The 16,666-nt window shown below is 42.2% G+C and overlaps 1 protein-coding gene and 1 long non-coding RNA gene across 4 annotated transcripts in view; one reads left to right on the plus strand and one right to left on the minus strand.

The window, feature by feature from the left end:
• Positions 1 to 6,326: 6,326 nt before the first annotated feature.
• pcxb (pyruvate carboxylase b) overlaps positions 6,327 to 16,666 on the minus strand; it is a 265,171-nt gene continuing 254,831 nt past the window's right edge. For all 3 annotated transcript variants that reach the window (XM_035149316.2, XM_035149314.2, XM_035149315.2), the window contains exons 25-27: positions 11,493 to 11,633; positions 11,127 to 11,228; positions 6,327 to 9,109 (exon numbers count right to left, since the gene is read on the minus strand). In XM_035149316.2, the coding sequence (XP_035005207.1) occupies positions 8,960 to 9,109; positions 11,127 to 11,228; positions 11,493 to 11,633 (393 nt within the window). In that variant the 3' untranslated portion in view covers positions 6,327 to 8,959. The remainder of the gene's footprint in view (positions 9,110 to 11,126; positions 11,229 to 11,492; positions 11,634 to 16,666) is intronic.
• On the plus strand, positions 8,981 to 11,983 carry LOC118102800. Its single transcript, XR_004694752.2, has 2 exons — positions 8,981 to 11,759; positions 11,862 to 11,983. It is a non-coding gene; the product is annotated as an uncharacterized LOC118102800 (long non-coding RNA).

Here is a 16,666-nt window from a genome sequence, read left to right on the forward strand (position 1 = left end):
TTTAAAATGATTTCATATTCTACAAATACTCGTTTTTTTATTGTCTATTGACGATTTGGCCATGTTTGATTTTGGACAACAACACCCTGTCGCCGTATACTATGCCAGTGGGTATATTGTGTACTTGTACATGTGTGTGTGTACTGACTGAAGTATCCCATCAGCAACAGTGTCACTAGTTGTAGCATCAAAGGGTCTTGACAGAGATCGACTCTGGAGGGGTGATAGGAAATGATCCGTGTCATGGTTAGCTACTGGCCGTCATTTGATGCCTTCATTAGAAACAGAATCTGTCAGTGTGGTCAGCACGAAGCATTGATCTGTTCGGCTAATTGATGTGTGAAACCACGAGTTAACCCATCACTCGAAGGTTGCCCGTGACTTAGTGATGCTGCTGTTCTGCTAATAGTGTCCAGAGGAGGAGAGCACAGGCAGCGTCTTCTCATTTAACCGTGGTCATGACTGGAGCATACACTGCCTCCTCCCAAATGTTTGCTGGTATACACGCACCTTCCGTGATGATCTCGTAACTTTGAGTTATGAGACCATCACATCTAGAAATTGAGTGGAGCCGAATGTTGGCATTACACAGGATGTGCAGTCTGGGACGTTTGTGTGTAGACATGCAGGGTGGGAGCTGTTGCTGCCCTGCAAGCTCCTGTCTGCTGCCTCTCAGACAAGGTGGAAAATTGTCCCCACAAGCATTCTTCAAACAGGGAGTAATGGAAAACGAATGGAGATGGCAGAGGAGGGCTCAAAACCCCTCATTTAAATGTGATGTTTGCTTGAGGTTGTGCTGATGTTTAATTGAGTGTTTTTGACATCGTAGGGTTTTCATTTAATTCCTACTTTTACACAGTGATTATCGGGTTTCACCTCTGCTTTTTTTTAACATCTGTCTCTTATATTGGCTTAGGGATTTCAACTATTAGAATTAACTCAGTTTGAAATCTAATGCATAGCAATATGGCAGTTTTTATGGCATTTTGCTGACAGGACACTTTGAGGATGAACCCTCGATCCCATCTGACTGAGACTCTATGTAGGCCGTCCTCCTCGTCTATTATATCTTTATTCCTGCAGCAGGATTACAGCAAAGAAAGCAAAGTAACTGTATATAGAAACAAATTGGCTTATGTATTATTTTACATTAAATTAGGGCTGAAAACATTGGTGCTACAGTGGACAAAACCAAATCTGCAACTATTTCAATAATTTGAAACACTTCTAAGGGTAGACATTCCCGAGTTCCAGTTTTCAAACTGATAGAATTAGCTGTTTTCTTTTTTATGTGACAGTTCTGAAAAACATGAACTTGGGCTGAGGGAATTTTTGAGTGGCATTTTTTTTATAAAAGTCGATTGATGAAGAAAAAAAGAATTTAGCAGCGCCAAATTAAATGCCTTTTGTTAAAGCACTTTAAAAAAAACGTTTTATGGCTTTAGCAAACAGCAGTGGACTATTTTCTATTCTCATTATATACAGATAATTTGACTAGAATTTGAAAGGCCATTATTACCATAAGCTGCTTTCAGAAATGCACTGAATTCCGGAGATCTTCTGCAGTTTCTCCAGAGGATTTGTATGTGTGAACACAAATGTCGAAGTGAGAGCCTCTTGAGCTTCTGAGGACTCTCTCTCTCTGCCTGGCCCCCTAGTATAAAGTCTGCAGAAAGTCCACAGAAGTCGAACACAGCAGGAGATTTAAACAAATATCCTGGGGGGAAAGGGCGGCGTCATACACGTAGAGGACAATGATTAACATGTCAAGAAAGAAAGAAAGAAAGAAAGAGCAGACGCCAGTGTCAATGTGCTGTAAAGCCGAATTAATACGTTATGGAGGATTTGATGTTGTTGTGATTGTATCTATGCAGAGAAACCATAGTGATAGCAGTGATTACACCTTATCATGGAGCTTCTGGGTGAGGGGCTTGACATTTTTGACTCTAAGCAGATGATCAATCACAATAGACTGGGCCAACTGACCAATCAGAGAACAGGTTCATTGAGACTGCAGCAGTGTCCTATGAGACACATGTGAACTGAAACATTTACAATGTATGCAACAAGTTCAGGATTCATAATGTGCGAGAAATATTAAATTAAAGTGCTAAGCACCCAATTATAAGATAGTTTAGCCTCATTTTCAAAACCAATTCCAGTTTCTGTTGCTTCAAGAATTTCAAAAGTGTCACTTACTTTGAAGTTGTGTCCCGTTCATCAAACGATGTTGTTAATTAGACATTTGTAACGGTCCAATTTTATTTCAATTTGACTTTATATCTCCATTGCCATGGCAACAGACTAATCTGTTATTGTAGATTAGTAGGCCTTCCATTAATGTGATCAGTATTACTGAACACATTTTCATCTACAACACAAACTATTTCTTTGGCCACAAGGCTGCCACCAGAGGCCTCATTATGAGAGAAGTTGGTCTTTGTTGTGAGTGTGGATCTAATGCACACCAATCATTGGTAGTCTGCATCCTGCACAGGGAGAACGAAGAAACCATTCATGTGTGCTTGAATAAAGTAGTAGAGCTTTTATTCAAAATCTCTGCATGGGCTCTTCAATAAGATGCAGCAGGACTATATTTCATAAAACTGTTGAGTAGAGACACTTGTTAGATTGTCAGTATAGCAAACTGTGCGACATCTGCTGTCTTTGTGTGAAGTATTCTGACTAAAAGCACAAACTGGAGAAAGTGTGGTGTGTCAAATAGTTTGAACAGTGAGAGTTTATTTAAAATCATGTTTGAGGGTTTTATTTTAATCATAGTATATTATGACTTTTTAATGTGGTTTAGGAAGCCTTACGGGACCTTTGACCTTTTGGGATATTCACCATCTTGTCCTATATTCTCAAATTACATTTTTATCAGAATTTGGACTTCATACTATGACTTTTTTTAATAAAAAAAAGGTCATAGTATAGCAGGGGAGAGAGAAGTTAGGCGTGTGTAAAAGCGGCTCCCTAGAGGGTTTGTTTCACCTTCTCAAACACCAGCTGACACTGCTCCGTCCACTGGACCGGATCTGAGGCACCTTTTACGGGTGAGGTCCGTCAGGGGGCTGGTCAATCGCTGCGGTCTTGTCTACCTGCGGGCACACCTGCCTGCCGCCCAAGTGGTACCCCAGAGACCGTACCTCCCTCCGTCCAACTGCACACTTCTTTGGATTGGCCGTGAGCCCAGCCTCTCAGGGACTCGAGCACCGCTGCCACACGCCGCAAATGCTACGCCCAATTGTCGCTATGGATGATAACATCATCCAAGTAGGCGGCAGCAAAGGCAGCGTGAGGACGCTGCACCCGGTCCATGAGACGTTGGAAGGTGGGGCCCCGGACAACCCAAATGGGAGATTTGCAAATTGGTACAAACCGTACGGAGCAGAGAAAGACATCTTTTCCTTGGACTCTGGAGACAAGGGCTACTGCCAGTAGCCCTTGGTCAAATCCAGTGTTGGGGAAAAAACGAGCGGTGCCTAGCCGATCCAGGAGTTCAACGACCCGGGGCATTAGGTATGCATCAAAAACGTGACACATTATTCACCTTGAGATAATCCACACAGAACCGAATAGACCCATCCTTATTCAGCACAAGAACTATGGGGCTAATCCAGGCACTGTGGGATTCTTCTATTACCCCCATGTCTAGCATGGCTTCCAATTCCTTCTGAACCACCTTTCTTTTGCGTTCAGGTAACCGATAGGGCCGTGACAGCGCTGTCACGCCCGGGCGAGTTTCGACATGGTGCTGTATGAGGTTAGTGTGGCCTGGCAGAGGGGAGAACTCATCCGCAAAGCGCTGCTGCAACATGGCAGCATCTGCTCTCTGGGACGGTGAGAGATGGTTGTCCACAAGGAGTGAGGTGCCTCAGGTCCTAACTCATCTCTCTCCAATACCGAGCTCACTAGAGAGACAGGTACCGCCTCTCTCCATGCTTTGAGGAGGTTAAGGTGGTAAATTTGTGTTGCCCCGCCCCTGTCACAACCTCAGTCTGCCTCGCCTACTCGTCGTGTGACCACAAAGGGACCTTGCCACTTGGTGAGAAGTTTCGAGCTGGAAGAAGGGAGTAATAGAAGCACTTTATCTCCTGGTGCAAATTGTCTAGTTCCTCTGTTGTACAGGCGTTGTTGACGTTCCTGGGCCTGGAGCAAATTCTCACGTAACAACTGACCCAGTGTGTGAAGCTTTGCTCTCAGGTCTAAGACGTATTGAACCTCATTTTTACTTGGGCTCGGCCCATCCTCCCAGTTTTCTTTATGCAGGTCCAACAAGGGACCTTGAACTGCTGTTTGGTTTCCTGCCAAACAGCAGTTCAAAGGGAAAATACCGTGGAGGCCTGGGGAACCTCCCACACTGCAAACAACAGAGGGTCTAGCCACTTATCCCAATTACGGTCGTCCTCGTGTACAAACTTACGAATCATGGATTTCAAAGTCTTATTCAGACGCTCTACCAAGCCATCGGTCTGAGGGTGGTACACACTGGTCCGAATAGACTTGATGCCCAGTAACCCGTAAAGTTCCCTGAGTCTACGTGACATAAACGAGGTGCCCTGGTCAGTTAGGATCTCTTTCGGGATCCCAACTGGGGAGATGACCTGAAACAGTGCCTGTGCTTCACTTTTAGCTGATATCGTGCGCAGCGGCACTGCTTCAGGATATCGCGTTGCGTAGTCCACCAACACTAACACAACGCGATATCCACGTGTGCTCCGGTGAAATGGCCCGCTGAGGTCCATGCCAATACGTTCAAATGGAACCTCAATAAGTGGTAGTGGGGGCAATGGCTGGTTGGTTCACCAACTGGCCTTTCAGGACAAGATGAACATCTCCCCGAATGCCCGGCCAATAGAATCGGGCCATTATCCGGTTAAGTTTTTTGTTGTACCCCATGTGACCGGCCATCGGGTTGAAGTGAGATACTGTAAGAATTTCTAAGTTTGAAGTTTAACATAGTAAAGTCAACAAAGTAAGTAGACATTAGTAAAGGTCACTTTTTCGTCAAAGAAAGGTGATGAATTACGTTTTACAGTGTACTCAGCTCCCCCAGTCTATACATGAGCTTAATCTCTCAGGCCACCAGAAAGGAAGAGTGTAAGTGGCAGCTGATCGATAATGGCAGCTGAGCAGAAGACTTGACTGATTAAACGTTGTTAATCAGCACTTAATCAGATCTATAGGAGCTGTTGAAAAGACACATGCAGCCACACAGGAATTAAGGTTTGATAGACAATAAAATGATCGAAATTACACGAAGACAGTCTGGCCCCATCAATCCTGCCATTCAAAAAACATCAACTTCTCTCATGTCAATTATTTTCCTCGTCTTTATATGTCTATATTTCCAAGTCATTATGCTCTCATTTGCTAAATTTCACTCCTTCCCATCAGTGATCTGCTCCATCTGAACAAAATGTTATAGTTTAGATGTTAAAGCGAAATGTAATAGGCTCAGAGATTGGTTTTTGGGGCGTGTCTGTGTGATGTCACCAGTCGTCAGGGATGATTGGCAGCCCGAAGAGTGATTTTCCTGGAGAACTGGAGCTGTATAAACGTTGTGTTCACTCAGTTGTTACATTTAATTTTACTGCCACCTTTTGTACAAGTGTGTAACATCATGTCATTTACTCTTCACCTAAAAGATGCAGTCTAAATTACTTGCATTGATCGCAGGGCTTTTGATTTGTAAGAAAAGTCTGCTCACTTGAATTTATTGTTGAAATGAAATTACTAGCAGGACACATGATTCTGAAAGAGCTGCAGTGGGATTGCATGATATTTAGAGCAGGACTTGACCGACAGGATTATTGGAGGTTGTGATGAGGATATGTGTTTTAACCATTAATCAAAGCTTTACTCCACTTGGGCCTCTCTTGTTCCTGCAGCACTCAGGGTTTGTCTCTTGCCTGCTGTGTAAATACACAACACACACTACAGAAGTTGTGCCAGTGAACATCGACAACTGGACTTTGTGTTTCTTGGATGTTTCACCTCTTGTCCAAAAGGCTTCTTCAGTTCCAACTCGTTGGAGGTTTCAACAATGCGGCTGTGGGTTGAGTCGTTATGTTTAACATGCAGGCTGTTGACACCTTTAACCACTCGTAGACCCACCCTGCTGTTGTGAGTCATCAGGGTCCCATGAATTGAGGTGTTGCTGGATGTTGGGTAATGTGGGCTGCGTTCAACGACCTGCCTGTTTAACATAACGACTCAACAGAGGTGAAACATCTTTAAGAGGCACAAGCAAGTCCAGTTTCCTTTGTACACATGTACAACTGCTATAGATACAAAACACACACACACACAACACAAGCGGATTCAGTTAGTTAACTTTATTTTTGTAAGTACAGACAGAACAACAACAACTGTTGCTTTCATTTAATAGTATTAGTTTCCCTTTTTTGTGCTCTCCTCTCCTTGAACAACTTTTACCACAAATGTAAACTACATCAGTAAATTAAATTGATGAAATTCAAATGAAGATTTCAAACTATGATTTAGAAACAAAAGAATTTGACAGAAATTCAACATTGAGTAAATAAACAGTTTGGTTGCATTCTTAAAAACACACAAATGAAAGAAATGTTCATTCTCTACATGACAGTTAACCTCTAGATGAGCTCCAGAAACATCCCCCGCTCTGACAATTAACTTTCCATCTACTTTTTCTAATCCCCCAGACACTAAATTGTAGTACATTGTCATAAGCACAGTTATTGGAATTGCGGCTGGCTAAGACATAGAGAAACACTGCAGTACAGTTTACATTATTGCATGAGTTGATACCAACATCTTACATGTGCAAATTTACACAGTGGATGGGAGGGCGATGGAGAGGAAAAGCAGATAAATGAGATGAGCTAAAAACAAAAAGGAGAGCAGGAAGGACCAGTACATTAAACCTCTCATTCATAGACCCACACCGAATGTTGCAGCCAGGAGGGACAGCGAGGCATAGCGGCCGGCTGGGAGAGCGAGGAGACATGCCAGTGTTCTAATTAAGTGTGGCGTCGCTGCTCGGTATCGATGCATAGTTCAAAAGGGGACACATTCTCAGAGGTAATGGTGCAAAAAAAAATCAGGAAGCGATCCAGTCGAGAACAAACCGATTCAAGTTCAATTGTGTGTCTCGATCAATGTGGCCTGTCCCAGTCGCACAGGCGTTCTGGAAAAAGAAGCTGTTGTCTGTTCTGGGTTGTCTACGTTCTCTGGTCACAGAACATTCAGTTTGACTGGCAGGGAGTTGAAACGTGACGTTAGCGGAGTCTGATCTTCTGAGTTTAATTTTAGTATTTAACAACCTCATCTGACAACAGAACAGGGCCGCCGCTGCATTGCTGTTAAATAGTGTTACTATGGAGATGTAGTGGTAGGTTTTGATCCAGGCAGCACTCAAGGGCGAGGAGTGTTGGTGTGAATGTTTTGCATCAGTGCGTGTGTCTGAATATTTCAGCTACGATGGTGCAACGTTACAGGGACCCGTCAGTTTTGTCTGGAAATTTGCTTCAACACAGACTCATTTATGCAAACACGCATGAGAAATATAAAGCCGAGAGCTTCTACTGGGCGTCTCGAGAGTCTCTTATTAGTCCGGCTAATTTCACATCATTTGACAGAATTAATCAGCAGAGGCTCAGAAAATACCACCACATGCCTCCATTACACCAGCATGTAATCCCATTTACACCTGCATCAAAATCCCCACACAGACAGAAGACCATTCCCCATGATCTCTGCCTGGTGCTGAGGAGAGAGAGCGGAACGACTCCTCTCACAACTTTTCCAACATCACACGATTTAAAAGGCCCGTGAAGCCACTTGAAGTCTCTGATTGAGCCCCACTGGTTTAGTCGGGCCACCTTACCGCTGCCTTCGGATTAAGACAGACACATTTAAACCAAGTTACTTTGTAAAAATCACATCTGTGATCCAGTGTGGGTGTTTCCACTGTGGCCTGCAGCTTCATTTAAACTCTCTGGTGACAACTTGCCTCTGGTTCGGGATTTCAAAGACAGACGCAAGTGGGGAAACATTTTAAACATAAGCACAGATTGTTTAAATATCATTTCATAATACTAGTGAGACATTAACAGGATAAATTTTCCCCTTTGATACAATATCTAACATTCTGGCATGTTTAACTGTATCCATGTCGATGGGAAGTAGTGCCATATGCTTTGTTGTGCTCTTATTGTGAAAATATTAATCACATATTTATCATTTAAAGCAGGTTGGACAAAATAATGTGATTGTTTTTTTTTCTTCACTCCCCGTGTGACCTTCTGAAGTTTGTGCCCATACAAAAGTGAATTTGAGTCTAAACGTGATCTTACATTCCCAGAATGCAGAGACTAAAGTCAGTGATATGATTGATGTCTTGTTCCCATATGAAGAAATGATTTGGTAAAACAATCCTCAGCCTGAATCCTACTGACTACGAAGAAAAACATTTAGTTGTCATTATTATAGTTTCACTTTTAATATCTTAGGTAACATCCACAGCATAGAAATGGAAACTAGATGTTACACATGATTAGCTTATTGTCGTACATCACATTTAAGACTATTAAGTGAGTATATTATTCTAAAATATGTTTTTTTCAACAACTTGACAGTGATATTTTGTTTGGAACGTATCACCACATCTCAGGAATTAACTTGGAGATTATCAGGAGTTCCCATCAAATGAATTAATAGGATCATCATATTAACTCTTTACACACATCACATCAGGGCGTGTGGGAGCTGTGCTTCTTTTGTGTGTCAGGGGTAACTGAACACAATATATACAAACTGGAGGTTGAAATGTCCTGCACACCCACAGAAGAGATCTGTCTTTGAAGGGTTCCTGTCCCGCCCCACCCCTGCACCCCCCACAGTGTCAACCTCTCACAATTTCCCACATCAGATTGTCTAACCTCCCCCTCCCTCCATCTCTCTCTCTCTTTCTTTACTCCTCGATCTCCAGTATCAGGTCATCTCCCTCCAGGGAGGAGTCAGTCGTGACATGGACTACCTTAATGGTCCCGGCCATCGGGGAGTTGACCACGGTCTCCATCTTCATGGCTGAGAGGACACACAGCGGCTGACCCTTCTCCACCTTTAATGGTGATGAAGATAAGTTCACAGAGCATTAAAAACACCAGTTAGATGTACAGATCACTGAACAGGCACTGGAGTTGAAGGTTAACAAGTAAAGTACACTCCAAGAGCTGAAGTCGATATTTCACTTTGACATGAAATCCAAACACTTTGTAGCTTATGAGAGTAAGAAGATCAGTCAGTGTGTTTCACTACATTTACATGGACACCAATATTCTGATATCAACCTGAGACACTGTCATGTAAACACCATTTTCTGATTACCTCAATCTAAATATAAATCATAAAGTAAACAAGTAGTGGGACGTAATGGTGACATGAGTCATAATCAGACTGTGCTCTGTAACATGTCAACAGGAATATGAATGAGATATTCTATTGCCAGCTGTCAAATAATCAAGATATTTCTGTCCATGTAAACTGTCAGTGTGAAGAATTAGTTCACACCAAAAACACTTTGCAAATGTAAGTGTCATTATTTTGAAATACAGGTCTCTGAGGTTTCTCCTCTCTCCCACCACAATGGAGATGAATGTATTTAATTTATGCTGCTCATAGAAAAATGACAGCGCCCCCATAACTCTGGATAATGTAAAGACATCAGAGGAGTTTCCATAGGGGAATTTTTACTACAATGAGCCCCACAAATGTAATTTCAATCATGTCCTTGGTGCTAGATCATCAGAATCTCAGTATCAAACACTGCAGAGTACATCTGTGATCACAGTGTTTGATTAAAGTCATCATTTTACCACCTTTAGACTTTTGGTGAGACAACATTAGAAATATGGAGTTTCTTTGTTGAACTATGAAAAGATTGGATCATTATTCAGCCAGGCAAAGACTTAAACTTCTTCTTCTTAGTATTATAGAATTAGATTAGGAGTAATAATGTTTTTTTAAAAGGCTCCACTGCATTTGGCGATTAGGCAGAAATCTCATGGACAGTGCTGGGTGGTGTTTAGGTCTGTTTTAGTTGCTGATAAACAGATTAGTTGGTTGGCTGATGCCTGCACTTGCAAAGTACATTTATTTAAAGCCGTTTAGTTTTTTAAATACATTTTGGGAAGGAAAAAGTCTTGATGTGTTGGACATTTTAAGAGAGTGAAAAGCGAAATGCCCTCATTTATGTTCCTTTAAGGGTCTCGTTCATCAACAGTGTGGGAAAAGGTAGCTGGGTGTTATAGCGATTCATTAGTCCCACACACATAAAAACCGAGCAGACAGTTTCCTCATTAAGCAGCATTTCTGCTCTGCTTGCACAAATGTAGCCCCTTGAGAATGAGGCTGTGATGAGCGCGACTGTACCTGTGAACTCTTAACAGCTCAACACGTGTTCAATTGACTCTTGAGACGGCGAGAGTGGCTGACGTCTCAGCTCTTTTTGTTGGTCTCTTGACATACTGACCACTGCTGATTGGCTGTTTGGTGTTTCCTCCTGCCAGGGTCCTGGGAGTCTGAGGGGGGGCAGTGTCTGTTCCAAGGACTGCACTCTTCTGGACAGAGATCTGCTGGTGCCAGTCTCCCAGTTTGGGGATTACCGCCTCCAGTATATCCCCTATCACTGGGTTGCTTGTGTAATAGCATGTTGAAATCAGCCACTGTCCCCACCTCTAAAGTCCCAAAAGTCAAATGAACGAGCGAGCAAGAGTTGAGGTGTTGAGAGAGTCCAGCTCGCACTCACTGCAGCCCCGTGCTTGTGGAACCACATTTGTGCTCGAGTCTTGAGACCATGGCTATGAGGGAGGTGCAGCTCTCTAACCAATGCTGCTTGATTTAGCAGCATTTCCCACTCAGGGAGAAAGCAGTGGTTGAATCGTTGTATGTAGTTGCATCTATCATGATCAGATTTTTAATAAGATTCATTGTCTAGCACAAAGTGTTTGGCCTTGGCAGAGGTATGGACTCCACTGACTGCCATGTTAATGTTTAACTGAACTGACCCTTTAACCCAACATAATCAAATGTGATGAAAAATGAATTATTGAAAAAGATGAGGCTAACAATAAACTGACCTTGGATCCGACCTCCACTTTGACCTCCAGGACTTTTCCAGGCATGGGTGCTCCCACTTGACCCTTGATAGATTTCTGGGCCTTGGGATGGAACTTCATTTCCTGGGTGGAGGGACAAAGATTTCATGCAGTCATGTGTCCATTCAATCAATTCATTTACTCTGTCTTCCTCCATTTATTCACTTATCCAACCAACAATCCTCCTCCCTCTAGCCATCTATGTATTTAGCTGCACTGACATCTATCTGTCATCCATAATTTATCTATCTACCAACCCATGCTTCTCTTCTTACGTCAACACCTCCCTCTATGTATCAACCCACTGACTATCCCTGTATCATGTCCCACGGTCCCTCCCCTCTGTACCTTCATGGCGAGGGTGTCTTTAACCAGCACAGATCTCAGCTGTCCGTTCAGCTCAAAGAAGACCTCTCTCTGACCGGCCTTGTTCAGGTCACCCAGTGCCAGCGCCTTGATGTGGAGGATCTTCCCTCTCTCCAGCTCCACCTGAGGTAAATCAAAGCCAGAGAGTGGAGGAGGAAGGGAACAGGAGGGGGAGGACAGAGGAGAGAAAATGGAAGGAGAGGAAGAGTGTGAAGGAGGAAGGGACAGAATTTATATTAGACTTTTGAGGTGAGTCCAACAACAGCAATAAAAACAAACTGCACAGCTTGATGAAATTAAAAAGTTAGTGGGGCGAGACGAGCTGAATGTTTCCTTCTTTTCTCTTCGCAGTAATCCCCAGGATGCACTCTGTTGAAGGGTAGGAAACCATCCAGGTTGTCATTCCACGAGAAGGGACTTTTTTAACCTCACTTCATTTAAATGGACAAATAAATGAATAATGTTGCAATGTATGCTGGGAGAATTTCTTCACATTTCACTACATTTACCCAGTTACTCCCCGTCTGGTTTTATTAGTCGTCCATTGGTGTGTTTAACTAAATCTTACAGGACCATTATGTTTTGAATGGGAACAGATGAAGCTCCTCAGAGGTCTTTTATTCACAGGATACATTTTAACTCACATATTGGGAAAAGTCACATGAGTCACAAGTGTCCCAGTGAGACATGACAATGTGAAGATGAGTCAGCTTGAACAAAACCAGGGCCCTGAAACTACAGCAGCTAAATGGATTTCAGCCATTATTCATTTGATTATTCAAACCTGCTCTTTACCAACCAAGACAAGTCAACATGTATTGATAACTAATTAAGGTAATTTTCATACCTGTGGTTCAATTCATTAGGACTGGACCAAATTATCATAAATATTCATACATTTATTAATAATAAACTGACGATATTGATTTAAACACAAGCACAGCATCTCCAACACATCTGTTTGAACCTTTTTTACATTCTGATACTTCTAAGAAGTGATCTGGCATTAATACTGCATTTAGATAGATATAGATTTATGCTGGTCTTGTGTTTAAATCCATATCGATTAACATTACTTGACATATATAAATATGAGCTGCAGTGTATGTTTGTAGTGCAAAATAGATTAAGTAGTGCTAATATGTAGACCATGTACAGTTGTGACAAGTGTCGAGTGATGAGCAAAACAGCAGAAGCAGTGACGACAAAAAGTGACTAATGCATTTCGATACGGTTGAAACTTTTTATAGTATTTTATCTTGCTTCATTTTATGTTTTAGATTTTATCACTAGCATCATCTGTTTTATTGTAAAGCACTTTGTAACTTTGTTTTGAAAGGTGCTATATAAATAAAGTTATCATTTTGAACCATATTCATAATATCTGTTGAGAAAATAGGCAAGAAAGCACCGGCAAAACAAATAACAACCGTACGGTTTGCGTTGGCACTTCGCAGTGTCACCACATCAGAGTAGTGAGCAGGCATGAGTGGGTATTTTCTGTAAATCTGTGTTTACAGCGGCAGCAGACATCAAATAAAGAGAGAGGAGGTATAGACAGAATGACAACATGAGAGATCGAGAGACACCGTGTCAGATTTGAGGACATAAAAACATTTTCCAGCCTTTAAACTAAGCCACTACCTGCCACCTGTAACAGTGCTGTTAAGAGACAAAGACATTACTCTGCGTCTCTCTGTGTCAACAGCACACAGTCCCTCTCATATCCATTCTGCTCACCGCTGTGTTGTCTTGCTCGTCTTTCCCTCGACACCAGCTACTGCACCTCCTCATTTCTCTCACGTCTCACCGGTCGGAAACTCATTTTTACCGTCTTCCCCATTTGTCCAACTTCCTCTCTTTGTCTAGCTCTCTTTCCTCCCCCGTGTCACAGCTTTCCATTTTCTATTGGTATTGTGACACCTATTTCTAGGGCCAGTGTCTCTCATGCCATTATTAATTCCCCTCATCTGGCTCTTTCGGCTTCTATTTTCGCTGTTCTCTCTCTGTCTCCCTCACCCCTTCCCCTCTCATCCTTTTCGTTTTTCACATTGACATCTCAGGTGCCGAGTCTCCATTGATATTCCAAACTAAGTCTCGGTGCTAAGACGAAAATACACGCTGCTGCAGGTATGTATTGATCTTGGTTTCATTCTGCCTCTCTTTTCTGCTAACAAAACCTTTCTTTGCATGCCTTTGCTTTCTCTCTGGCACTCAATCATCATCTCTCTCCACCTTGCTTTACGCTGAACTTCTCAGCAGCTTGTGCCGTTTTTAATCGCACTCCTGGCAGCTCTTTACAAAGAAACAAAACTGCCTTCCCCTTTCCAACACTGTGGCATCTACCCTTCATCTCACAGCTGCTCCTATGAAAAATACACTATGTGTCTCTTTGAAGAGCTGTGAGAAGCTCAAGTGGATGATATTGTTTAAGATGTAGCCATGTGCACAGTATGCCGGTTTTACAGTGAAGTTAAAAAAACAACTTCAGTGCACTGTCTGACTTGCACCGAGACTTTCACTTGTTTAAATTAATGTGACAAACACTCGTCGCTCACTCCTGCCTCCCACACACCGATGTTACAGGTCATACAAATTCTCCTTACAGCACACCTCCTCCTCCTCTATGGTTGGAATCAATTAACTGCTCTTATGTTCAATCTTGTTCCAGCTCTGTGTTCAATAGAGTCTCATCATATATTTTATATTTTCTCTTTGGTTTCTGGGGAAACAGCAACAAAGAAAACATTCAGGCGGTCGTTAAGCGTAGGAAATTTAGTATTCTCTTACAGTTAGTGTAAATAAAGGTATAGTGTTGTGTATTTAAAGGAAGTTACACAATACATGCATTGTGATACCTTGACTCAACTGCAATACCATCGAAATAAGTTTCTCCAAAGATAATTATACTTTTGAATTTTTATCCTAAAGCCATTTTAATATTTGTAGCTTTGTTTATTGCATAGTGGGACTGAAGATCAATAACATAAGTTGAGCAATGTGATTACACTAATAACCAACTGGATTTAATAACCTGTGAAAAATTTAGCAACAATAACCTCAAACGAACTGACACACACATCCAATGCTTGACTCCTCCTTTGCCAACTCCTCAGCCTCCACGTTCACATATTGTACACTGAACTATTGAATGATGTATTCAATTTGAACAAGACGATAATTGGGGGGTTGTGTTCAGTCATGGCAGTGCCACACACAGACAGGGCCAGGTCAGCTGGCCAATCAGAGCAGACTGGGCTTTACCAGGACGAGGGCCTTAAAGAGATAAACCCTAAAACCAGGCATCTCAGACAAAGGCTGGAAGAGGATGATGAGAGTGATGTGTTTTCTAAACATTAAAACATGTAAAACTTATCAAATATGAACCTTATTTAACTATGAATCAGTTTGGGCAGAACCCACTTAGATCCACAGTATCACTGACACATTATGTTTCCCATCACGAGTTTATTAATGACATGTGTAGTAATGAGATTACTGCGGTGTTAAGAGATTCATGTGTCGGTGTCTGTGCACATTAGCACTGACAGGCTGTGTATGACAGGGTCCGTGTTGGTGAAAGTCTGTTTATATTTCCATCAAACATGATTAATGCCGTGCTGAGTCATCAGAACATGCCAGATAGGTCAACGTGTTTTTACCTCCTGTTTGTGTTGTGTGTGTGGGTGAATGAGAGCCAAGTACAGAGCCGTCACACGTGTAGGTGTGATTCTGTGTGTCTGAACAGTGTCGATCCCATTTCACAAAGTGGCCACTCGCACTCAAAGAAGCTATTTCAGTGTCACATACTTCAGTGTTTTTGTCCGACTCAGAAAGAATCAACAATGAAGCATCTTAACAGAATAAAAATTACCATATAAAAACTAAAAACTTAATATGATGAGGACATGACCACTACAAAGAGGAATCTTCTGAGCCGGCTGCTCACTCGCTGATAAAGCTCTTTTCCTGCATTTGCAACACGCTGGAATTGAAGAGCTAAACAATCCCAAACGATTACTGTGAAAACCTTTATATCTACTTCTCATAACAACAACTCTTCGGGGCTTTAGGTCGAGCGCATCGCTCAGAGAGATTTGGTGCTGAAATTTGTTTTGATCAAGGTTTCCAGTGTAGGCTGCACACAATAGATGCCGAGAGCTCATAAACAGCTTTTGTTCTGAGTGTACAGTTAACGGTGCTGTTGCTGCGGGAAACATCTGTAACTAACAGGTGCTGAATTTTGCTGCTGTCACTGCAGATTTAGCACAGACGCCAACGAAGGCTCACACTCACAAGCTCAAAGTATTTTTCTTTGCTTCATCCTCTGAACATCCTCCATTTTATATAGCAGATCGTTTAACTGAGAAAACCCAATTTAAATTAACGTCTGTTCTACGACCACTCTGGTTTCGTGAATTTGTTGCATTTATCCAGAACAAAACCCGACATTATATTTTGTTTGACTTTCACTTAGTCTACACGGTGGCAGATCACACACACAGACGCCTGTATTTACCTCAGAAAGGTGTTTTCTGGGTGAAATGCAGGAGTGAATTAAACTACCTCGACTATTAAAAACATTCCTAATTTAAAAACTCACCAAATTGCTTTAGCTGCTCGGTGCTATTTCTTCTCCCGAGGGCTCCTCAGTGCTCTGACTACTGCAATCAGCATTTCAATAGGTCCCACACATGAGCAGCAAGAGAAATGTGCTGGAGCAGCTAACATTTACCATTTCTGATGGTCCTCAGACACTGACCTGCTGCAACACACACACTGCATCACAGTGAGGGGCTTGGATATTGTGTCCACACTAGAAACACACACAGGGAGCAGAATATCGGACCATCACGCAGTTCAGTCACCAACTGTGACCTTGATGCTTATACATGCATCAGATTGAACAAGGACACCTCATTAAAAGGTGTAAACCAGCGAATACAGCTATATGCACTTAACACGATGAAAACAATGCAGCAGAATGCAGTTACACACATGACCTGACCCCACTTTCATTAACACTAGTCAAAATTAATTGAATCCCAAATAACAGCAGTGAGATCAATTGTTCCTAATGCAACAGCCTCGTTCAGCCCTTGTGGATTTGTTCACAGTAAAAGAAAAGAAGGCAGCAGCTAACAAGAACTTGATGC

This window comes from Hippoglossus stenolepis, chromosome 23 (assembly GCF_022539355.2).
Source record: "Hippoglossus stenolepis isolate QCI-W04-F060 chromosome 23, HSTE1.2, whole genome shotgun sequence".
NCBI classification, from domain to species: Eukaryota; Metazoa; Chordata; class Actinopteri; order Pleuronectiformes; family Pleuronectidae; genus Hippoglossus; species Hippoglossus stenolepis.